This window comes from Bombina bombina, chromosome 1, assembly GCF_027579735.1.
Source record: "Bombina bombina isolate aBomBom1 chromosome 1, aBomBom1.pri, whole genome shotgun sequence".
NCBI lineage: Eukaryota > Metazoa > Chordata > Amphibia > Anura > Bombinatoridae > Bombina > Bombina bombina.
This window is the reverse complement of record NC_069499.1, coordinates 111,769,888-111,796,934: the sequence shown is the minus strand read 5'-3', so window position 1 is coordinate 111,796,934 and position 27,047 is coordinate 111,769,888. Positions and strand designations below refer to the sequence as shown.

Here is a 27,047-nt window from a genome sequence, read left to right as displayed (position 1 = left end):
TTCACAAATCGAAAGTGACCAACATTTGTTATTTTTCACAAGCGTTGTAAAATACTAGACAGACACCTGAGGAAGGGGCGTGTCCCTGAAACAAGTAGTAATAAAGTTTACACAGAGTCTGGCCAGGCAACTGTTTGCAGTTTCTCTCGCTCTTCATTTATCAGAGTACTATATGATTTTTATTTTTTTTTTAAAAAAATTATACTTGTGATTTAATACTGCATATTTGTATGTTGTAAATGTGTATATTGTATGAAAGTGGGGACAATAGTGCTCCATTTTATCTCAAAAACTTTAATTTTCCCTCCATTGGGCAAATAGTTTTTTAACCTATGTGTTAGGACTATATACAATAGCAACATTTAATACTATTGCTTTGTGAATAGGTATATGTTATATCTTTCTAAATGTTCTAAGACATGGTCTGTCAGTAAAATAAAGTGTTTTTTTTTCTACACATTGTGTATTTCTAGTTTATATTTGCTGTATACAGCGCTATTTATATACTCCCATACAACCTTTCTTGTTTCTAAAAACAGCTGCAGTTCAGCCCTTAATCAAGTGATTAGATACCTAGTATATACTAGTGACATACATGTTTTTAGCTGATTGCAACTAAGTAACTAAAATATACATTTCTCAGTGTGTGGCACTCTCCTTTTTTAACAATAAGTATATATGTGTAACATGTGTATGTATATATATATATATATATATATATATATATGTGTGTGTATACATACATATTTATAGATAAACACATATACACACATGTATACAAATGTATACATATAAGTATATACATATGTATATATACTTGGAAGTCCTTTCCACTCAAATACCTGAAAACAAAAAAATCATTATCGTTGAATATTAATATTAATTATGGTTTTTACTGTAAATATTTTACATTCCACTTTTATCCTAGGTGAAGAACATAGGAATGTAAACTATTTATCACTCACTTCGGGTTAATGCTATATGTTGAACGTGGTGTTTGGTTAGCGCGCCAGCGATAAGTGTTAGTGTTTTTTAAAGTTACGTTCTACATTGAAGTTTATGGGGAGAAGTTAACGCGGTCGCGATATCTGAAGCCCTACAGTTTTTACTTTCAACTTGTAATAGGTGCGCTACCCTGCACAATTTCCAAGTTTATTTTCGACACTATTAGCGCTCAACCATGATCACTAAATATCGCTCCACTTGTGATTGCCCGTAGTGTTTTATTTAGAACTATTAGAATATCATCTTGGTGAATAGCAAGATTATGCAGTCTAAGATCTGAGGGCCACATGCATCACCGTTGTGTCATTTTTTTTTTTATAAGCTCCACTTTCCAGAATATACAGTATATTGTTTTTGTTTGAACTAGGGAGGCATTTAGAAATTTCTCAGACAATTGATATCAGTCTAATTTGCTTATGTGGAGCACATAAAAGGCTAGATTATGAGTGGAGTGGTAGTTTGCGCTCCTGCTCGCGCGTTAACCCTGCTGGGCATTTGCTTTTTGCGTGTGTCAGGTTGCGCAAAAAGTGCAAACTTCAAATATCACAACCCCAATAACATATAGCCCCATAGACTTCAATGGAGTGAAAAGTCAACAAAAAACCTGATCACATTTTTTTCAAGTGTGCTAACCCGACAAGAAATATGAATTTTTCACATTCCAATGTTCCTCATATAGAATCATATTTTCTATCTATTCTTAAATACATAGTTTTATATATATATATATATATATATATATATATATATGATTTTTTTTGTAAAATATAGATGATAATATATAGGTATAGATATATACAGAGAATTCCCCATGAGAAGAACATTAGCATGGGAAATATTTACAGTAAATACACAGTATGTGAGGATATGGGTGTGTGTGGAACTCAGAATGCAGGGACAGATACACAGAACAAATGAAAGTCTTTCTCCTGTTAAGTGTAGTCAGTCCACGGGTCATCCATTACTTATGGGATTATATCTCCTCCCTAACAGGAAGTGCAAGAGGATCAACCAAGCAGAGCTGCTATATAGCTCCTCCCCTCTACGTCATATCCAGTCATTCTCTTGCACCTAACTAAAGATAGGACGTGTGAGAGGACTGTGGTGTGTTAAACTTAGTTTTTATTTCTTCAATCAAAAGTTTGTTATTTTAAACGGCACCGGAGTGTTTTGTTTCTTCTCAGGCAGCATTAGAAGAAGAATCTACCTGAGTTTGTCTATGATCTTAGCGGTCGTAACTAAGATCCACTTGCTGTTCTCGGCCATTCTGAGGAGTGAGGTAACTTCAGAACAGGGGATAGCATGCAGGGCCCACCTGCAAGGAGGTATGTGCAGTAAATTATTTTCTAAGGAATGGAATTGACTGAGAAAATACTGCTAATACCGATGTAATGTAAGTGCAGCCTTAAATGCAGTAGTAGCGACTGGTATCAGGCTGATATGTATGTATGTATACTCTGAGGTATTTCTGGGGAATGGAATTTCACTAAGAAAATGCTGTCTATATTAAAGTAATATTTGAGCCTGCACTGCAGTGAAAGCGACTAGCAGCAGGCTTATTAATAACACTTCATAATTTTCAATTTTAAAACGTTTACTGGCATGTTAATCGTTTTTTCTGAGGTACTTGGTGATAAAACTTTATGGGCATGATTTTTACCACATGGCTGTCGTTTGTTTCTGAATAAAAACAGTTTACTGAGCTTCCCCACTGTTGTAATATGAGTGGGAGGGGCCTATTTTAGCGCTTTATTGCGCAGAAAATTTTTTGTCACAGTCTTCCTATTTCTTCCTCCATGATCCAGGACGTCTCTACAGAGCCCAGGGGTCTCCAAAACTAGTTTTGAGGGAGGTAATCAGTCACAGCAGACCTGTGACAGTGTGTTTGACTGTGATAAAAAACGTTTATTATTTCAACTGTTATCCGTTTTGGGTATTAAGGGGTTAATCATCCTTTTGCTTGTGGCTGCAATCCTCTGCTAACTTTATACATTTTCTGTTAAAATTTGGTTGTTTTAACATATGTGGTTCATTGTTAATTCAACTGTGTCACATTTTTATGTTTCTTAAAGGCGCAGTAGCGTTTTTTATATAGCTTGTAAATTTATTTAAAAGTTTTTTTCCAAGCTTGATAGTGTTATTGCTAGTCTGTTTAAACATGTCTGACACAGATGAAGCTGTTTGTTCACTATGTTTAAAGGCCAATGTGGAGCCCAATAGAAATTTGTGCACTCAATGTATAGATGTTACTTTGAATAAAAGTCAAACTTTATATGTTAAAAAAATATCACCAGACAACGAGGGGGAAGTTATGCCGACTAACTCTCCTCACGTGTCAGTACCTTCGCCTCCCGCTCAGGAGGTGCGTGATATTGTGGCGCCAAGTACATCAGGGCGGCCCATACAAATCACTTTGCAAGACATGGCTAATGTTATGACTGAAGTACTATCTAAATTGCCAGAATTAAGAAGTAAACGTGATCACTCTGGAGTAAGAACAGAGTGCGCTGATAATAATAGAGCCATGTCTGATACTGCGTCACAATTTGCAGAACATGAGGACGGAGAGCTTCATTCTGTGGGTGACGGATCTAATCAAAGTAAACTGGATTCAGACATTTCAAATTTTAAATTTAAGCTTGAGAACCTCCGTGTATTACTAGGGGAGGTATTAGCGGCTCTGAATGATTGTAACACGGTTGCAATTCCAGAGAAAGTATGTAGGCTGGATAAATATTTTGCGGTACCGGCGTGTACTGACGTTTTTCCTATACCTAAAAGGCTTACAGAAATTGTTAACAAGGAGTGGGATAGACCCGGTGTGCCTTTTTCACCCCCTCCTATATTTAGAAAAATGTTTCCAATAGACGCCACCACACGGGACCTATGGCAGACGGTCCCTAAGGTGGAGGGAGCAGTTTCTACTCTGGCTAAGCGCACCACTATCCCGGTGGAGGATAGCTGTGCTTTTTCAGATCCAATGGATAAAAAGTTAGAGGGTTACCTTAAGAAAATGTTTGTTCAGCAAGGTTTTATATTACAACCCCTTGCATGCATTGCGCCTGTCACTGCTGCGGCGGCATTCTGGTTTGAGTCTCTGGAAGAGACCCTTAGCACAGCTCCATTGGATGAGATTATGAACAAGCTTAAAGCCCTTAAGCTAGCTAATTCATTTATTTCTGATGCCGTAGTACACTTAACCAAACTTACGGCTAAGAACTCCGGATTCGCCATTCAAGCGCGTAGAGCGCTGTGGCTTAAATCCTGGTCAGCTGATGTGACTTCTAAATCTGAATTGCTTAATATTCCTTTCAAAGGGCAGACATTATTCGGGCCCGGTTTGAAAGAAATTATCGCTGACATTACTGGAGGTAAGGGCCATGCCCTGCCTCAAGACAGGGCCAAACCAAGGGCTAAACAGTCTAATTTTCGTGCCTTTCGTAACTTCAAGGCAGGAGCAGCATCAACTTCCTCCGCTCCAAGACAGGAAGGAACTGTTGCTCGCTATAGACAGGGCTGGAAACCTAACCAGTCCTGGAACAAGGGCAAGCAGGCCAGAAAACCTGCTGCTGCCCCTAAGACAGCATTAAGTGAGGGCCCCCAATCCGGAAACGGATCTAGTGGGGGGCAGACTTTCTCTCTTCGCCCAGGCTTGGGCAAGAGATGTCCAGGATCCCTGGGCGTTGGAGATCATATCTCAGGGATATCATCTGGACTTCAAAGCTTCTCCTCCACAAGGGAGATTTCATCTTTCAAGGTTATCAGCAAACCAGATAAAGAAAGAGGCGTTTCTACGCTGTGTACAAGACCTCTTACTAATGGGAGTGATCCACCCAGTTCCGCGGTCGGAACACGGGCAAGGATTCTATTCAAATCTGTTTGTGGTTCCCAAAAAAGAGGGAACCTTCAGACCAATCTTGGACTTAAAGATCCTAAACAAATTCCTAAGAGTTCCATCGTTCAAAATGGAAACTATTCGAACCATCTTATCCATGATCCAAGAGGGTCAGTACATGACCACAGTGGATTTAAAGGATGCCTACCTTCACATACCGATTCACAAGGATCATTACCGGTATCTAAGATTTGCCTTCCTAAACAGGCATTACCAGTTTGTAGCTCTTCCTTTCGGGTTAGCTACGGCTCCAAGAATCTTTACAAAGGTTCTGGGCTCTCTTCTGGCGGTACTAAGACCGCGAGGCATAGCGGTAGCTCCGTACCTAGACGACATTCTGATACAAGCGTCAAGTTTCCAAACTGCCAAGTCTCATACAGAGTTAGTTCTGGCATTTCTAAGGTCACATGGGTGGAAGGTGAACGTAGAAAAGAGTTCTCTATTGCCACTCACAAGAGTTCCCTTCTTAGGGACTCTTATAGATTCTGTAGAAATGAAAATTTACCTGACGGAGGACAGGTTATCAAAACTTCTAAATGCTTGCCGTGTCCTTCATTCCATTCAACACCCGTCAGTGGCTCAGTGCATGGAGGTAATCGGCTTAATGGTAGCGGCAATGGACATAGTACCTTTTGCGCGCCTGCATCTCAGACCGCTGCAATTGTGCATGCTAAGTCAGTGGAATGGGGATTACTCAGATTTGTCCCCTCTACTAAATCTGGATCAAGAGACCAGAGATTCTCTTCTATGGTGGCTTTCTTGGCCACATCTGTCCAAGGGGATGCCCTTCCGCAGGCCAGATTGGACGATTGTAACAACAGACGCCAGCCTTCTAGGTTGGGGCGCAGTCTGGAATTCCCTGAAGGCTCAGGGATCATGGACTCAGGAGGAGAGACTCCTTCCAATAAACATTCTGGAATTAAGAGCAATTTTCAATGCTCTTCTGGCTTGGCCTCAGTTAGCAACTCTGAGGTTCATCAGGTTTCAGTCGGACAACATCACGACTGTGGCTTACATCAACCATCAAGGAGGAACAAGGAGTTCCCTAGCGATGATGGAAGTCTCAAAGATAATTCGCTGGGCAGAGTCTCACTCTTGCCACCTGTCAGCGATCCACATCCCAGGCGTGGAGAACTGGGAGGCGGATTTTCTAAGTCGCCAGACCTTTCATCCGGGGGAGTGGGAACTTCATCCGGAGGTGTTTGCCCAACTGCTTCATCATTGGGGCAAACCAGATCTGGATCTCATGGCGTCTCGCCAGAACGCCAAGCTTCCTTGTTACGGATCCAGGTCCAGGGACCCGGGAGCGGTACTGATAGATGCTCTGACAGCACCTTGGGTCTTCAACATGGCTTATGTGTTTCCACCTTTCCCGATGCTTCCTCGATTGATTGCCAGGATCAAACAGGAGAGAGCATCGGTGATTCTAATAGCGCCTGCGTGGCCACGCAGGACCTGGTATGCAGATCTAGTGGACATGTCGTCCTGTCCACCATGGTCTCTGCCTCTGAGACAGGACCTTCTGATTCAGGGTCCTTTCAAACATCCAAATCTAATTTCTCTGAGGCTGACTGCATGGAGATTGAACGCTTGATTCTATCAAAGCGGGGATTCTCGGAGTCAGTGATTGATACCTTAATACAGGCTAGGAAACCTGTTACCAGGAAAATTTACCATAAAATATGGCGTAAATACTTACACTGGTGCGAATCCAAGAGTTACTCATGGAGTAAGGTTAGGATTCCTAGGATATTGTCTTTTCTACAAGAAGGTTTAGAAAAGGGTTTATCTGCAAGTTCTTTAAAGGGACAGATCTCAGCTCTGTCCATCCTTTTACACAAACGTCTGTCAGAAGTTCCAGACGTTCAGGCTTTGGCTAGGATTAAGCCTGTGTTTAAGACTGTAGCTCCACCGTGGAGCTTAAACTTAGTTCTTAACGTTTTACAGGGTGTTCCGTTTGAACCCCTTCATTCCATTGATATCAAGCTGTTATCTTGGAAAGTTCTGTTTTTAATGGCTATTTCCTCGGCTCGTAGAGTCTCTGAGTTATCAGCCTTACATTGTGATTCTCCTTATCTGATTTTTCATTCAGATAAGGTAGTTCTGCGTACTAAACCTGGGTTCTTACCTAAGGTAGTCACTAACAAGAATATCAATCAAGAGATTGTTGTTCCATCATTGTGCCCTAACCCTTCTTCAAAGAAGGAACGACTTCTGCACAATCTGGACGTCGTCCGTGCCCTGAAATTTTATTTGCAGGCAACTAAAGATTTTCGTCAAACTTCTTCCCTCTTTGTCGTTTATTCTGGACAGAGGAGAGGTCAAAAAGCTTCGGCTACCTCTCTCTCTTTTTGGCTTCGTAGCATAATACGTTTAGCCTATGAGACTGCTGGACAGCAGCCTCCTGAAAGGATTACAGCTCATTCTACTAGAGCTGTGGCTTCCACTTGGGCCTTTAAGAATGAGGCCTCTGTTGAACAGATTTGCAAGGCTGCAACTTGGTCTTCACTTCACACTTTTTCAAAATTTTACAAATTTGACACTTTTGCTTCTTCGGAGGCTGTTTTTGGGAGAAAGGTTCTACAGGCAGTGGTTCCTTCCGTGTAAAGATCCTGCCTGTCCCTCCCGTCATCCGTGTACTTTTAGCTTTGGTATTGGTATCCCATAAGTAATGGATGACCCGTGGACTGACTACACTTAACAGGAGAAAATATAATTTATGCTTACCTGATAAATTCATTTCTCCTGTAGTGTAGTCAGTCCACGGCCCGCCCTGTTTTTTACGGCAGGTCTAAATTTTAATTAAACTCCAGTCACCACTGCACCCTATAGTTTCTCCTTTCTCGTTTGGTTTCGGTCGAATGACTGGATATGACGTAGAGGGGAGGAGCTATATAGCAGCTCTGCTTGGGTGATCCTCTTGCACTTCCTGTTAGGGAGGAGATATAATCCCATAAGTAATGGATGACCCGTGGACTGACTACACTACAGGAGAAATGAATTTATCAGGTAAGCATAAATTATATTTTTTTGAAAATGTTACTGTTTGATAAATAAAAGGAACAGTAGGTAGTGCAGAATGAAGATCACAGAAGAGGTCTATGTAAATCACTAAGGGCTTTTAGCAGAAACAAAGTCCATTAGACACTGGTGTTTGATTAGAGTAGTAAAAGGTGAGAGTAACACAGAATACCTATTCGGTACATCAGGCACAGCTGATCTGAAGAAGGCCGTGAGTGTCACTGGTATGGTACACAGGTTTCTCAGCAGGCACAGAATACCCAGTGAATACTGTTGGTGTATACCTGTAAGAGCATACACAGGTATCAAGATAATTATGCTTAGTCTCAGGAGCAAGGTGAGCATGCACAGGTATCAAGGTAAGTATGCTTGGTCTCAGGAGCAAGGGGTGCATACACAGGTGTCAAGGTAAGTATGCTTAGTCTCAGGAGCAAGGTGAGCATACACAGGTATTAAGGTAAGTATGCTTTGTCTTATGAGCAAGGTGAGCATACACAGGTATCAAGGTACGTATGCTAATCTCAGAAGCAAGGTGAACAGCCAAGTTGGCCCTATATCGATCATATCTTTGGAATATGGTTGGGGAACGTTGGAACCCTGGTAAAATTTGTGGATGAAATTAATTCTGCCACTAATTCAATTAAATTTAAACTAATCTGGATTGAAACTAATCTTGAATTTCTAGATACTAGAGAAATTAAGAATGGCACAACTCTAGTGACTGATATTTACAGGAAACCTACAGATCATAATAATTTAATACATTACAGTATTGCACATTCTCCCCCTTTGATTAACTCCTTACCAAAAAGTCAGCTGTTAAGGGTTCGGAGAATTGTATCAGACGAAAGGGTTGTTGAGAATAGATTAATATAAATGGGTAATTGCTTTATAGAAAGGGGTTATCCCCCTAGCCTAATGAAAAATTAAATTATTGCTGTATTGCAGATACCAAGAGGAACGTTGCTCAATAATTCTGTAAAAAGTAAAACTAAGGATAAAAATAAACATCTGACCTTTGTGTCAGAGTTTAATGTACAAAGTAAATTCATATTGAAAATTGTTAAGAAGCATTGGGGTGTTTTAGCTGCTTGTAACCCTAATATTATTGAATTTCAATCATTGCCTATGCCTGCGTACAAAAGAAGTGCCAATATACAAGACAATTTAGTCAAAGTGGATATAGGTTCGATGAAATTAGCTAAATAGGGCTATATCACTTCTGAAAATAAAGGTAGTTTCCCCTGCTTGGGATGTTCCTGTTGCAGTAATATGACCAAAGGTCCCTAGTTTTACCATCCAGGCACAGGAAAAAATACTCTATTAAAGCGTATTATACCTGTCATACTACTTATGTCATATATATGATTAAATGCCCATGTGGATGGGCCTATGTCGTAGAAAAGACACAATGTATACATGACAGGATAACTGAGCATAAGAGTAATATTAGGAGAAATAAAGATTCTGCCCCATTAGCTAATCATTTCTGTAATGCTTCTCATAACATCAGTCAGTTTTGTTTTCAGATCATAGATCATGTAATTAAACCACACAGAGGAGGAGATAGAGAATTATTGCTTAAGTAACGCAAATGTTTTTGGATTTATGAGGTTAATGCTTTAGAAACAATTGGTCTCAATAAATATTGGAATTTGCCAGTATTTTTGTAAATAGGTTATAATCTGTTTTTTTTTTTTTTTTTGCTTCATCTCAGAGGATGATTATTTTAAATATATTTGGTTAAAGTCTGGATTATGAATAAATGCCCTGTTAATGAGCATATCTAAGTATTTGAGTATAATGTATTGTAACATGATAACTATGTATTGAACTATAAAGGGTTCATTTTTTTCTATTGTAATGGTGCCCCCTAGTGGTACCAGTGTATATATGGTGAATTGTATCACTTGTTTGTATGGCATGATTAAAGGGACATTCCAGTCAAAAATTGTATTTATTTATTTATAAAATATTTTACCAGGATGGATACATTGAGATTTCTCTTGTTATCAAGTATGTCCTGGTTCAACAAAACATTGCATTGATACAATAGGGTACAATAAAATACAAAAACAATAATAATACACAATATATGCAAAGATTTAACATAGAACTGGTAGGAAATATATAATCAACCATGACAGGTGCATTCTGTTTTGATATCTAGAGAGGGATCTCATAAAGGATATTAGGCTTGGGGAAGGTTTGAAAGGGTGCAGGAGGTCGTTCCATAATTGTGGTGCTCTGTAGGAAAAGGAGGATTGAGCTGCTTTCTTTTTGTATTGAGGCAAGCTAAATAATGTGCTGGTACTGGATCAGAGGTTATAAAAGGTGGGAATAGCCGGGGAGAGCATTCTGCTCAGGTAGGGTTGGAGCTTCCCATAAATGCTCTTAAACACAAGGCAGGAAAGATGGAGGGTGCGTCTAGATTCCAGCAACAGCCAGTTTAGTTCTTTTAGCATGTCACAATGTGTGATATACCTTTAAGGTATATCCCCTCCCATGTTAATCACCATCCTATTTAAGGAGCTCATTCACACGCTTACCTTGCCTGAAAATTGAAGCATTTATTATGCTAGTTTATTTCTTCAGGTCTAATTTAGATTTATATTCTGGGCAGGTTGATCCTACCTATTGCTCTCAATATCAACTTACTACCTAAGTTACACTTAGAACTAACTCTCTATCAAAACTCCTGATCTACTTTTTGTTTAGCCATCACCGGCTACCTTTTTGGATCACTCCACATCATTTCAGGATGGATCTTTATCCTCCGGCGTTCCGGAAGTCAGCCACACTCACACCGGACTCCAAACCGAGCGGTACAGTATCTATCTGGGTAATTCAACAGCTTAAGGTACCGCACAACGAAACTTAACGATTTCAGAATGTATATGCCTCCACATCAGCCTCCGCACATTGCTTGATATAAACAGCCTGTTACCGTATCTCTGCAGTATTTGTAAACCGCAATATTGCTACTAACCTGTGTCTTTTTCTGTTTTTGCTTGTTTGCAAATTCACCAAACTGCCAAACAAACTTTATATTGTGGAACCACAACGCTATATATTGAAATATTACTGTTTCCTAAAATAAGTATATGAAGTGTGGGGTGAATGAACATTGTATATATTTTAGTGAGATTGTATGTGTGTGTGAAGAAGCATCTTATCATACCGGATGACCCACTCTCATCTTAATACTGGGATTAACGCTTACTGAACATTATTATCAAGAGGGACATAAGCTTGGATCAGTGTAACCCTTATTATTCTGAAGTCATTGGGTCACTTCTCATTACTCAACATCCGATTGGATCTGATATATATCTATATATTTATATGATCTCCAGTTGGATATTATACTTGCTAAAATTAGTATCCATGATCATAATATTGTATACAATCTTGCTGAGGATATTTTGATCTATATCCTTATGTACTTGAATTCTTCTTCAGTAACTGTCTCCCTGTATATCCCCCAGTTAACATAGCCATTGTCATCTGGTGGGTACTAATTAAGAGATACACTACCTACTAAGGTAGATTATATTTTATGGTAAACTTAAACTTTGAGATAGCAGAAGACACGTGTATCTCACACAATGGTGGGTCCTGTAGTTACATTGTAGCACAAAGCGGCAGAACGAGTTATACAATGTATTAAGTTTATTTAGGTGAGTTTGCGGTGGAGGTGCATATACTACGTCACCATAATCCATGATTGGCATCAGCATTTGCTGTACAATCTTTTCCTTTACTGTAGGGCTGAGGCAGGATTTGTTTCTGTACAGGGCACCTGGTTTTGTATAGAGTTTAGATGCAAGTTTTTCTATGTGGAGGCCAAAAGATAGATTGGGGTCTAACAACATACCCAAGTATTTGAAAGAGTGGACTGTGGTCAGTGTGCAATTTGATTTTGTTTTGATGCATAGATCGGAATTTTGTAGTTTGTGTAATTTAGGTCCCGTTCCAAAGATCATTGTCACAGTTTTGTCAGTGTTTAGGAAGAGTTTGTTTTTTGAGATCCACTTTTCTACCTCTGTGAACTGGTCTTGGAGCACTGCTTCAAGCTGCGGCAGATCAGAATTGTTTGAATAGATTACCGTGTCTTCTGCGTACATGTGTACAGTTAAAGATTTGCAGACATTAGGCAGATCATTTATAAATAATGTGAATAGTAGGGGGCCGAGAATGGAACCTTGGGGAACACCACACGTGACTGGGAGAGGGAGGGAGTCTCTGTCAGAAATGAAGACATTGGGGCCTATTTATCAACCCGTCAACTGTGCTGCATTCGACGGCACCAATACGCTCGCCTGACATTGCCTAACTTCGCTGCCGCGGACCTGAATACGCTCTCCATATTTAACAAAAAAGCTGTAAAAAGCCACGCACCAAGTACGGGACGATGAGCAGCAGACTGTTGTTAACTAACAGTCATCGATCTTGCTGCTCTTCGGCTTTTTCACAGCTTTATTTGTATACTGTCACTAAGCACCCACACTATACTAAACTGTTTAACCCCTATCCCTCCGCTCCCGGACCCCGCCGCAACTAAATAAAGTTATTAACCCCTAAACCACCGCTCCCGGAGCCCACCTCCACTCTAATAAACTTATTAACCCCTATTCCTCCACTCCCGGAGCCCACCGCCACCTACATTATACTTATTAACCCCTAATCTGCCGCCCCCTACACCGCCGCCACCTACATTATGTTATTAACCCCTATCCCTCCGCTCCCGGAGCCCACCGCAACTAAATAAAGTTATTAACCCCTAAACCGCCAGCCCCCCACATCGCCATAAACTAAATTAACCTATTAACCCCTAAACCTAACAACCCGCTAACTTTATATTAAATATTAACTCATCCCTATCTTATTATAATTTTAAACTTACCTTTAAAATTAAATTAAACAATATTAAACTATTAATTAATCTACCCTAACTTTTAAACTAAAATTACATTAAAGTATATTAAACTATTAATTAATCTACCCTAACTGTTATGCTAAAATTACATTAAACTATATTAAACTAATAATCTACCCTAACTATTATACTAAAATTACATAAAACTACAAATTAAAATAACTATATTCTATATTTAAACACCTAACCCTATTTAAATAATTTAAATCTCCACTAAAAAATTACAAAGTTACAAAAAACTAACTAAGTTACAAAAAATAAACACTAAGTTACAAAAAATTAAAAAAAAATGATCAAAGCTTTAAACTAATTACACCTAATCTAAGGGCCCTATGAAAATAAAAAAGCCCCCCCCCCCCCCCAATAAAAAAACCCTAGTCTACAATAAACTACAAATAGCCCTTAAAAAGGGCCTTTTGCGGGGCATTGCCCCAAAGTAATCAGCTCTTTTACCTGTAAAAAAAAAAATACAAACAACCCCCCAACAGTAAAACCCACCACCCACACAACTAACTCCCCAAATAAAAAGCTAACTAAAAAAACCTAAGCTCCCCGTTTCCCTGAAAAGGGCATTTGGATGGGCATTGCCCTTAAAAGGGCATTTATCTCTTTTGCAGCCCAAAACCCTAATCTAAAACTAAAACCCACCCAATAAACCCTTAAAAAATCCTAACACTAACCCCTGAAGATCGACTTACAGTTTGAGGAAGAAGTCTTCATCGAAGCGACAAGAAGTCCTCCAAGAAGCCGGCTGAAGTCTTCTTCCAAGCCCGCAGAAGTTTTCACCCAGACGGTAAGGTAGAAAAAAATCCTATTGGCTGTTGCAATCAGCCAATAGGATTGATTATTTTTTTTATGCATAGATGGGAATTTTGTAGTTTGTGTAATTTAGGTCCCGTTCCAAAGATCATTGTAACAGTTTTGTCAGTGTTTAGGAAGAGTCTGTTTTTTGAGATCCAGTATGCTTGAACTTTGACAAATGCACATAGAATTATTACATCTTGGAATAGAAACATATTTGCAATATACATGTATTGGCAAAAATGCTTCTAGTAAAAGTTATCACTGTTTTAGTGTTAACATTTTTCTCTGCACGTGCATGTGAAGCATAGCTAGATATTGTCACTGCACCCACATTTTAAATAATGCATGTAAGCAATTAACAAACTGAGTAATTACCAGATGGTACAAGCACGTTAGGCTCTCTTAACAAGTTCTGTGTTTAAAATGCTGGTGCACGGGGCATACTTAAATACACTTTTGAAACAGCTATAGCTTTTATTAAAAGCATTTTTGCTAATACATGCTTATTACAAAAATGCTTCTGTCTTCTGTTCAATACCGAAATACATCCATGTGGTTTCCAATTTTGGCTGGAATATCCCTTTAAGGTAACACTACCAAAACGTTGCTATAGCTTTTGACACTCAGCAGTGACCCTCCAGAGGTATGCATTGATTGGGGATTGAGTGCTGGATTCTGCCCTTGTTTCTGGAGCATACGCAGGAGCCAGGTAAGTGAGCAATAACTCAGCCCAGAGTGATGGGCTGGGTGAGCTTTTATAGGAACTCCCACACCTTTTACCTCCTGGGCATAACAATATCATAGACAACATGTCTTGCAGGAGGGAGTAGCATGTTGTGCACATTAACTGCACAACATTTACAAAAATGGTGACGCATTGCCATCAAAAGAGTTATTAAAGTGATCCTCTAACCATGCTCTAGTTTTTAATGAAAACCTCCCACACCTTACAAACCATGCCCCTGAGCTGCCTAATACCTCACCTGATTTTCTGAAAATATGTTATGGTAGACTAGACAGTGTTTATTTGCTTTAAAATGATGTGTTTATTTCAAACATAAATTCTTACGTTCCAGAGTACAATTTTAAGAAACAATTATGTGGTCGAATAATGCAATGATCAAATGTAGTTCTGATGAAAAAAAATTAAAATATAAAATTTTGAAACTACATAGAGGATCAAAGAAGGCATATCTGACATTTGTGGTTGTTTCCTCTTCTGCAAGTGGTTTTTTGCTTAATATCCTGTTTGCTACACTTTTTTTTATTCTCTAGACTGCTGATAGCAGATACATAGTTTGCCGGGAACAGGGTGAGTAGCTAATTCATTCAAATTTTTTAAATGTAATTCATCCAATGCTGCGTGAATTATCTAGAATTTATGTTAATTGAAGGATTGAGGATTAGATTTTAAAAAGTAAATATTAGGCACTATTAGCTGTCTTCCATTCTGTATAAAACCACTTAGAGTAATAACACTGCCAACATTAAAACTGTTAGTACATTTTACTATTTGTTATTTTTAACTGTTTAATTCTTGATGTGGACCTTTTAACTGCATAGCATAATCTTCTAATTTGCGGATTTGTGTGTTTCTGTGTTTTACAAGTTAAGGAAGGAAGAGCTTAAAAGATAATCAAAGCTCACACTGCAATGTCCAAAAATGTACACAGCTCTGTCAGTGTGAAAAATGGAATATTTGAGATAGGTTTCTATCTTTAGCTCAGAGTCATCACCAGTTTTATATATTATATATATATATTAATATATATAAGAATAAAGATGAATTACCAGCGCTAAAACATAGATCAAAGCACATATAATTATATACGGTAAAGTTCTATACCTGCCTGGAGTAATGGTACCCGTAGAAGGAAAAAAAAGGGGGTCTCAATGAGTGTGTTATAGTGTTGTATTATGTGGATCTATCGTGCTGCATGAAAAAAAGATTCAATGTACCCTTAACACTGTTAGGGATATTAATAATCAAGAGAACCAATCAATATACTTCAGCGCACAGATAAAAGACTATATACTTATAGTTCTAAATTCTAAAGTTCCATACAGCAAAGATGAAGAATAAAAAATAATTATAATAAAAAATAAAAAGTCAATATGACAATAATATGGCTGGTAAATGGTTTTCTTCTTACCAGAGATTACCCCAATCATATGAGGTAATGTATGCACACAGGAAAACCAATGCTGGTATGATAATTTGGTTAGTAATTATTCTCCTCCGTTAATCCTTAGGATAGGGAAATCTTCTAGGGGTCTTCGCCGGTGTATCTCAGGAGGCTTTTTAATCGCACTTTTCTGGTAAAAACTTCCACTTTTCCCTGCGATGATATATCTTGGTATCTCCCAGGAGTTTGGTATTATGATCGATATTAAAATAACAACAGGATGTGCAACCGCGCCAAAATAAAACTGCTACACAAACTCCAAATGTAATAGAAGTCTCTCAACTTCTAAAAAATAAGCTTTATAAATACAGAATAACAAAAGGAGCGCACAAAAAGGCTAAAGTATAGCTGTATTGGATAGTGGAAAAATGCAGAAGTGCAAAAATGCTAGGGGATCTGATAGATGTATTAGTTAGCAAGCGCAGAAGATTAACCACTAATGCCAATCACTACTACAATCGATATATCCTAGCTATGCACCAATATATTTGTGAGAGAAGCAACAACAATGAAAGAGGTAATATGATATATTAACCTAGAGACAAATTTACCATTTAAAATACATAAACATTACAATTTCATTTAAATCAACAAACAATTTAATAATTGTGAAAAATATAAAATAAAATAACAATAAAATTCACAAAATTTGACAATAAAATTGTGGATAAATAAATTACAAATAAATCACTGAACAAAATGTCCGAAAATAGATAAACAGTCCTCAAAAATCAAAGATCCTAAAAGAGTCTTTTAAATCCTGAATTTGAGTATGCTTGTGGTTCGTGTAGGCGATAAATTCCTGGTGACAAAAGAGAATCTTCTTAGGGCAGTATAAAGAGCCGTGTGTTATATAATTACTCTGTACTCACAGTGTGGGATAGCTGAAATCTGCGAAGATATTGCCCGATATAGTGCCGTACTGTTCCTTTTAGAGTCCCAGAATGTCTCCACAGATGAATACAATACTTAGCAGGAAATACTATGACTCTGTAGCTAGAGTACATAAGTTAAATAACAAATTAATAAGCAATAATATTCTGTAGCTAATCCGCAATCCTGGAGCTCAAACCACAATACGGCTGCTAGCTGAATAACCCCTGATCTGACCGGCTAATATATAATCAGCCAATTTTTTTTTCTCTCTAAGGGGCATATACTGCATTTTCATATGGGAAGGAGATGCAAACAATATAAAAGTGCACAATAAAAATCATACAAAATGAATAATTTAACCATTGACACAAAAATACACAGGAAAAAATGTAATTGTTAAAGTGCATCAAAATTGTTAACAAAATTATTAACTAAAAACTTTATTTTAGCAAAAACAAAATGTATGTAAAATGTATGTAAATTACTCAGAAATAAATTATATTAATAATGTACAACGCAAATTGCAATTTAAGCACCCTGGATGTGCAAAAAAAACACAAAAAACTAGTAATTCATATCATATTTTTTTTTTTATTTATTTAAATCATATTTAGAAAAAAAAAAAAACTCTGCAATATACTTAATTTTTTTTAATTTTGTCCCCTTTTCATGTAATTCCACTCTTTAGACCGCTGCTCCATAACTTGTCTGCTGCCTCTGAGGCTGCGGACATAAATCCACCTGATCTCATACGATCGGGTCGATTGACACCCCCTGCTAATGGCCGATTGGCCGTGAATCTGTAGGGGGCGGCATTGCTCAAGCAGTTCACCAGAACTGCTTGTGCAATGATAAATGCCGACAGTGTATGTTGTCGGCATTTATCGATGTCTGGCAGACATGATCACTACTGCGGATGATGTCTGTCAGACATTTGATAAATCGGCCCCATTGGCTGCACACTCTAGTGACCTATTTATAGCTGTCCCTAATTGGCCACAGCAATCAATCCAAATAAAGTTAGGAACAGCTGCCGGATCATGCAGTGCTTGTGAAAACAGTGGAAATCTGCCAATTCCATGAATATATACGAATATACGAAGATAGCATAATTAAGTGACAGTCGTCACGAAACGTTGCTGATTTTTTGTCAATAAAGACATTTTTTATAACACCAGTGCTGTGGACATCTTCATGTGTAATTGGCCACAGCAGGGAAGGTAACCTAATTTACAACATGGCCACTCCCAATGTTTTATAGACACTAAGGGGTAGATTTATCATACCCCGGACGGACATGATTCGTTATAGCGAATCATGTCCTCTATGCATCGCTAAATGCCGACAGCATACGCTGTCTGCATTTAACATTGCACAAGCAGTTCTGGTGAACTCCTTGTGCAATGCCGCCCCCTACAGATTTGTGGCCAATCGGCTGCTAGCAGGGGATGTCAATCAACCCGATTCAATTCAATCGGGTGGATTGATGTCCTTAGCCTCAGAGGCAGCGGACGAGATAAGGAGCAGCAGTCCTAAGACCGCTGCTTCTTAACTCCTGTTTCCGGCAAGCCTGAAGGCTCGCGTGAAAACAGTTACATTGGTGCCGATACGGGGGTTGGTAAATCGGCCCCTAAAACTTTACAATTATTTTGACAATATTTAAGCAGCTAATGAAACTTTAAAATATACATCTACATGTTATTCTCAGACTAATCTTTTATTTGACTGCATCATTCTGTCTAGCATTTATATACGGCTAGATTTAGAGTTTTGTCGGTAACGACCCGCGTAGCTAACGCTGGCTTTTTTCTGGCCGCACCTTTAAAATAACTCTGGTATTGAGAGTCCACAGAATGGCTGCGTTAGGCTCCAAAAACGGAGCGTACAGCATATTTAACGCCACTGCAACTCTCGATACCAGAGTTGCTTATGGAAGCGGCCAGCTTCAAAAACGTGCTCGTGCACGATTCCCCCATAGGAAACAATGGGGCTGTTTGAGCTAAAAAAAAACCTAACACCTGCAAAAAAGCCGCGTTCAGCTCCTAACGCAGCCCCATTGTTTGCTATGGGGAAACACTTCCTACGTCTGCACCTAACACTCTAACATGTACCCCGAGTCTAAACACCCCTAACCTTACACTTATTAACCCCTATTCTGCCGCCACCGCTATCACTGACCCCTGCATATTATTATTAACCCCTAATCTGCCGCTCCGTAAACCGCCGCTACTTACATTATACCTATGTACCCCTAATCTGCTGTCCCTAACACCGCCGACCCCTATATTATATTTATTAACCCCTAATCTGCCCCCCACAACGTCGCCTCCACCTGCCTACACTTATTAACCCCTAATCTGCCGACCGGACCGCACCGCTATTATTATAAAGTTATTAACCCCTAATCCGCCTCACTAACCCTATAATAAATAGTATTAACCCCTAATCTGCCCTCCCTAACATCGCCGACACCTAACTTCAATTATTAACCCCTAATCTGCCGACTGGAGCTCACCGCTATTCTAATAAATGTATTAACCCCTAAAGCTAAGTCTAACCCTAACACTAACACCCCCCTAAATTAAATATAATTTTAATCTAACGAAATTAATTAACTCTTCTTAAATAAATTATTCCTATTTAAAGCTAAATACTTACCTGTAAAATAAATCCTAATATAGCTACAATATAAATTATAATTATATTATAGCTATTTTAGGATTAATATTTATTTTACAGGTAACTTTGTATTTATTTTAACCAGGTACAATAGCTATTAAATAGTTAAGAACTATTTAATAGCTAAAATAGTTAAAATAATTACAAATTTACCTGTAAAATAAATCCTAACCTAAGTTACAATTAAACCTAACACTACACTATCAATAAATAAATTAAATTAAATACCTATAATTATCTACAATTAAACCTAACACTACACTATCAATAAATAAATTAAATACAATTCCTACAAATAAATACAATGAAATAAACTAACTAAAGTACAAAAAATAAAAAAGAACTAAGTTACAAAAAATAAAAAAATATTTACAAACATTAGAAAAATATTACAATTTTAAACTAATTACACCTACTCTAAGCCCCCTAATAAAATAACAAAGCCCCCCAAAATAAAAAAATGCCCTACCCTATTCTAAATTACTAAAGTTCAAAGCTCTTTTACCTTACCAGCCCTGAACAGGGCCCTTTGCGGGGCATGCCCCGAGAAGTTCAGCTCTTTTGCCTGTAAAAAAAAACATACAATACCCCCCCCCCAACATTACAACCCACCACCCACATACCCCTAATCTAACCCAAACCCCCCTTAAATAAACCTAACACTAAGCCCCTGAAGATCTTCCTACCTTATCTTCACCATACCAGGTTCACCGATCGATCCAGAAGAGCTCCTCCGATGTCCTGATCCAAGCCCAAGCGGGGGGCTGAAGAGGTCCATGATCCGGCTGAAGTCATCATCCAAGCGGGAGCTGAAGAGGTCCATGATCCGGCTGAAGTCTTCATCCAAGCGGGAGCTGAAGAGGTCCATGATCCGGATGAAGTCTTCTATCAACGGCATCTTCAATCTTCTTTCTTCGGGAGCCATCATCTTCCATCCGACGCGGAACATCCTCTTCTCCCAACGCCTACTCGCCGAATGACGGTTCCTTTAAATGACTTCATTCAAGATGGCGTCCCTCGAATTCCGATTGGCTGATAGGATTCTATCAGCCAATCGGAATTAAGGTAGGAATATTCTAATTGGCTGATTCCATCAGCCAATCAGAATATTCCTACCTTAATTCCGATTGGCTGATAGAATCCTATCAGCCAATCGGAATTCGAGGGACGCCATCTTGGATGACGTCCCTTAAAGGAACCGTCATTCATCGGGAAGTCGTCGTCGGAAGAAGATGGGTCCGCGGTGGAGGTCTTCAAGATGGAGCCGGTCCTCATCAGATGAAGATAGAAGATGCCGCTTGGAAGAAGATGGTTGCCGGTCCGGATCTACTCTTCTTCCCGTATAGGATGAAGACTTTGAAGCCTCTTCTGGACTTCTTCAGCCGTCGGATGATGGATGTCTAGCCCCCGCTTGGGCTTAGATAAAGATATCGGAGCCAGGATGAATCGGTGTGATACCCGGTGAGGTGAAGACAAGGTAGGAAGATCTTCAGGGGCTTAGTGTTAGGTTTATTTAAGGGGGGTTTGGGTTAGATTAGGGGTATGTGGGTTGTGGGTTGTAATGTTGGGGGGGGGGTATTGTATGTGTTTTTTTTACAGGAAAAAGAGCTGAATTTCTTGGGGCATGCCCCGCAAAAGGCCCTGTTCAGGGCTGGTAAGGTAAAAGAGCTTTGAACTTTTGTAATTTAGAATAGGGTAGGGCATTTTTTATTTTGGGGGGCTTTGTTATTTTATTAGGGGGCTTAGAGTAGGTGTAATTAGTTTAAAATTGTTGTAATATTTTTCTTATGTTTGTAAATATTTTTTTAATTTTTGTAACTTAGTTGTTTTTTATTTTTTGTACTTTAGTTAGTTTATTTCATTGTAGTTATTTGTAGGTATTGTATTTAATTAATTTATTGATAGTGTAGTGTTAGGTTTAATTGTAGGTAACATGATCCTCGAGTCTAAACACCCCTTATCTTACACTTATTAATACCTAATCTGCTGCTCCGGACATCGCCGCCACTATAATAAACATATTTACCCCACTTAACGCCGCACTCCCGCATCGCAAACACTAGTTAAAAATTATTAACCCCTTGCCTGCCGCCTCTAACATCGCCGCCACCTACCTACATTTATTAACCCCTAATCTTCCGCCCCCAACCACACCGCCACTATACTAAAGTTATTAACCCCTAAACCTAACCCTAGCACCCACTAACTTTAATGTAATTAAAATAAATCTAAATTAAACCTACTATTAATAACTAAATAATTCCTATTTAAAACTAAATACTTACCTATAAAATAAACCCTAAGCTAGCTACAATATAACTAATAGTTACATTGTATCTATCTTAGGTTTTATTTTTATTTCACAGGCAAGTTTGTATTTATTTTAACTAGGTAGAATAGTTATTAAATAGTTGGGTGGGTTTTATTTTTAGATTAGGGTTTGGGCGGAAAAAGAGCTAAATGCCCTTTTAAGGGCAATGCCCATCCAAATGCCCTTTTCAGGGCAATTGGGAGCTTAGGTTTTTTAGTTAGGATTTTTATTTGGGGGGTTGGTTGTGTGGGTGGTGGGTTTTACTGTTGGGGGGTTGTTTGTATTTTTTTTACAGGTAAAAGAGCTGATTTCTTTGGGGCCATGCCCCACAAAAGGCCCTTTTAAGGGCTATTGGTAGTTTATTGTAGGCTAGGGTTTTTTTATTTTGGGGGAGGGGGCTTTTTTATTTTAATAGGGCTATTAGATTAGGTGTAATTAGTTTAAATATCTGATAATTTCTTTTTTTATTTTGTGTAATTTCTTGTTTTTTTTTAAATTAGTTAATTGTATTTAATTAATGTAATTGATTTAATTGTAGTGTAAGGTTAGGTGTTAGTGTAAGACAGGTTAGGTTTTATTTTACAGGTACATTTGTATTTATTTTAGCTAGGTAGCTAATAATTAGTTAATAACTATTTACTAACTAGTCTACCTAGGTAAAATAAATACAAACTTGCCTGTGAAATAAAAATAAAACCTAAGCTAGATACAATGTAACTATTAGTTATATTGTAGCTAGCTTAGGGTTTATTTTATAGGTAAGTATTTAGTTTTAAATAGGAATTATTTAGTTATTAATAGTAGGTTTTATTTAGATTTATTTGAATTACATTAAAGTTAGTGGGTGTTAGGGTTGGACTTAGGGTAAGGTTTAGGGGTTAATAACTTTAGTATAGTGGCGGCGACATTGGGGGTGAAAGATTAGGGGTTAATAAATGTAGGTAGGTGACGGCGATGTTAGGGGCGGCAGATTAGGGGTTAATAATATTTGACTAGTGTTTGCGATGCGGGAGTGTGGCAGTTTAGGGGTTAATATGTTTATTATAGTGGCGGCGATGTCTGGAGCGGCAGATTATGGGTTAATAATTTTATTTTAGTGTTTGCAATGAGGGAGGGCCTCGGTTTAGGGGTTAATAGGTAGTTTATGGGTGTTAGTGTACTTTTTAGGACTTTAGTTATGAGTTTTATGTTACGGCTTTGTAGCGTACAACCCATAACTACTGACTTTCGGTTTACAGTATGGATCTTGATGGTATAGGCTGTCACTTTTTGGCCTCCCAGGCAGTCTCGAAATACCGGCGCAAAGGAAGTCCCATTGAAAAGGACTTTTTGAAAGCTGCGGCAGTTACGTTGCGTTACGGCCAAAAAAGTGTGCGGTACACCTAAACCTGCAAGACTCGTAATACCAGCGATAGTGAAAAAGAGCCTTAAAGTGAATGTAAATTTTGATGCTAAAGTGCCCGATTTTTAAAACTTCGATTAAAAACAGGGGCACTTTAATTCATCAAAATTTTCATTTCACTCCTTTTGTGAAAAAAAACTTACCTTTTAATCTTCACAGCAGCTCCAGCTTCCTCCACCTGTTTCAAAGCCTCTTCCTGGGTCTAAAATGAGGCATCCAGCTTCCTCCAATCACAGCAGTGAATCAGACACTGAATCCCCCGGGGGGGAAGCTGTGATTGGAGGATGACCTATCCATCATTTCTGACATCAGAAATGGCTTGCGACGACCGGAGGAAGCTGGAGCTGCTGTGAAGATTAAAAGGTAAGTTTTTTGTCACAACAGGATTGAAAGGTAAATTTTGATGAATTCAAGTGCTCCTGTTTTTAATCAAAGTTTTAAAAACCAGGCACTTTAGCATCAAAATTTACATTCACTTTAACGCTGCTTTTTTACTCATACCGCAAAACTCGTAATCTAGCTGTTAGTCTTTTTTAAACATTGAGAAAACCTAATTTTCCATTTTGGTTAGGGTTTTATCTAAAATCAAGATGAAAAGTGCAGAAAATTAATTTAATAAGAAGAAAGTGTCACAAATTATATCTTCTTCTATATCAGGATTTTAAGATTTCTCATACTGTAAATCGTGAAACTGCTATACATAGGTTTGTCTGCGTTTTAATTTCTATTACTGTAGGAAAATGACAACATGAGGTTCTAGATGGGATTTGCTAAATATTTATTGCTGTTTGAAGATGGCAACATAAGGTTTAACATATTGTAAATCACTGTTTTTAAAAAAAACACTGTTTTGTGACTTCAGTTAACTGTAAAAACAAAGGCAAAAGTCCTGAGTCATCGATAAACAAGATGGAATGGCAAAATGTTAAATCAATATACAGTATATATATATATGATTGCTGATAGAAATCCCACTTAATAAGACAAAATTACTGTAACCTACAATCATGAAAATGTCATAAATAATAATAAACTTTAAAATAAATGTTATTTATAAACACCATTTCTAGATTAGGCATCATTTATATAACAACCTATCAAGATAATGTCCGTCCAGAAAGGGACTTTTAGGTTGGGAAAGGATAATTAAAAAACAGTGTCCCAGCACAAAAGAAATCCAGAACGTGACTAGTAAAAAGGCAAAGTCAGACAGGCAGGTTGTGCAACAGGCAGACAAGAGCGGTAACAAATCACAGTACAAAAGAATAGTACAGTTCAGGCAAAGGGGCCAAACCCGTTGGGCACTGAACAAGCCAAATCATGATCCAAGACAGTTGTCAGGGAAAAGCCAGATGTGAAAGGTAAACAGGACTGGAAGAATTGGAATCAACTACTTAGAGAGGCCAATTTATTAAAGGTCTTGCGGACCTGATCTGACAGTGCAGATCAGGTCCGCAAGACCTCGCTGAATGATTTAGAATCATGGTGTAATATACAGGGATAGGCACGCACCAAGACTATGGTGAATATTTTTCAAAGTACAGACCTTAGTGAAGGACACTAAGGTATATTTCAAATTAAAGACATCAAAAAACACTCTCTTTACCGAGAGGGTAGTGGATGCATCGTGGAAAAAAACATCCAGCACAAGTGGTAGAGACAGTGAAGGAGTTTAAACATGCATGGGATAGGCATAAGGTTATGCTAGATCAGTCTCTCTCTCACACACACACACACACACTCGATTGCACACTCGGTCTCACACACACCCTCACAGTCTGACACCCACACCCCCTTACACACTATCACACACATACCTTCATAGTCTCACACACACACATTTGATTACACACTATTGATTGCACACTATCACACACACCCTCACAGTCTCATAAACCCACCCACACTCTTACACATACCTTTAGTCACACACATACACTTTTGCAGTCTCACACTGTCACACACACAATCTTGCAGTCTCACACTCTGTCTCACTCTTTTGCACACTGTCACACACACTGTCTCACAGCCTCAGCTTTCACACACACGCTTGCACACTGTCACACACACTCACAGTCTCACACTGTGTCCTCCCTCCACACCGCAAAATGGTTGGCGTACACTGCAAGGGCCAGTCACGAACACCAGTGTCCGTGTATGGACAACTTGCCTATCCCTGGTAATATAACTTATTATATTGATTCATAACTATAAATATCACTATGTCTAACTGCTTATATATATTAATCAATAAAGCTCTAACAATATTCTCATTTCTTTTACAGCTAAAGGGCTTGAGATGTGTCCTGCAGGAAGATTTCCAGAGAACCATAATTGCAAATCTGACTTTTAGAAAACTATAACTACCCAATCATCTTAGTTTTCAACATGAAGCTGTTCAGGATTTTATTGGGAGCTTGCTATTATAATCGGCATCCAACATCAATTTTTTTTCTGGATTAACATGGAAGACCTTTGCAGTTTCTTTTAAGTGTATGGTGTCTAGCCTCATATTTTGTTATTAGGATTAACTCTGGAGATATGATAATGGTCAACAACAATTCCAGTAATTGCACAATTATTCATGATATAGATGTTTATATTTTCCCACCCGTTTATATCACTGTCATTGTGATAAGTTTATTGTCCAACAGCACATCCCTGTATGTTTCTTGCGTACAGATAAAAAAGAAGAATGAATTGGGGATCTACCTCTTTCATTTATCATTTGCTGATCTTCTGTACACTCTGATGTTGCCATTCTGGGTTGATTTTACTTTAAATCATAATCACTGGAGATTTTCCACTGTGATATGCAAGATAAATGCCTTTTTCATGCACATCAATATATACAGCAGTGCAGGTTTTCTCACTTGTATATCTCTTGATAGATACCTTGCTGTGGTTCATCCTCTCAAATTTCGTCATCTACGAACCAGGAAAATGGCAATGTTTGTCAGTCTGGCTGTTTGGATAATACAAAGCACCTTGAATGCTGTAATTCTGGTTAATGAAGAAACATCACGTGATAAAGATTCTCACTTACTATGTTTTGATGTATTCCCTATGACAAAATGGCAATCGAACTTCAATATTATGATTGTTTGCCTAGGACATTTAATTCCACTTATAATTATGGTTATTTGCTATCATAAAATCTACTCTGCAGTGAAGAAAAATCAAGCCACAGGGGATAGCGACAAAAAGAAAATAAGGCAGTTGATCTTGGTAATTTTAGTTTTTTTTTTGATAACCTTAACACCTTATAATATTGTGCTGCTTATACGCAGTATATGGGAACCTTCCAACTGCAAATTCGCTCAACTTATGTATGTACCCTACAAAGTTACTCTTGCATTATCAAGCATCAATTGCATTGCTGACCCGTTTCTGTACTGCTTTGTAAGTGAGGCTGGAAGAGCAGATATGATGACGCTATTAAATTGCTGTGTCAATCAGGTGAAAGCAAATCCAGAATACAAGCTGGCTACAGTCTCAGTGACAACTTCTCCAGAAAAATGCAGAGCTCTGTGAAAATGGGAAAAAACTAAACAAAAAAATGCACCATTTAAAATGACTACTTTAAGTAAAGCAATTAATTCAGGATCAGTTTTAAGAAAAATACATTTTATTTATTTTAGAAATGTAATAAACTTTTGTTTAAATGAAAAGTAAAAAAAAAATAAAAAAAATGTAACCTTTAAAACTTAAGTAGTTCCTGTTTCCCTTACATGTTCTTACTTCGGTTTCATGATGACTCTATTAGTTAACCACTAAGGTCGTTTTTAAAGGATTTACTAGCGATAGCAAGGGAAGGGGAAAAAATCACAGAAGGTGTTTTACACTACATAAGTAAAAATGATGTGGAAAAATAAATGTGAATAGAGTAAACATTCGAATATACTCCATTTCACTCACAAATAGAAATG

The 27,047-nt window shown here is 38.2% G+C and overlaps 1 protein-coding gene across 1 annotated transcript in view; it reads left to right on the top strand.

Moving 5' to 3' along the window:
- GPR65 (G protein-coupled receptor 65) overlaps nt 1-26,824 on the top strand; it is a 41,609-nt gene extending 14,785 nt beyond the window's left edge. Inside the window, exon 2 of the mRNA XM_053689424.1 lies at nt 25,404-26,824. Within this exon, the coding sequence (XP_053545399.1) occupies nt 25,660-26,652 (993 nt within the window). The 5' untranslated portion in view covers nt 25,404-25,659 and the 3' untranslated portion in view covers nt 26,653-26,824. The remainder of the gene's footprint in view (nt 1-25,403) is intronic.
- The last annotated feature ends 223 nt before the right edge of the window (nt 26,825-27,047 follow it).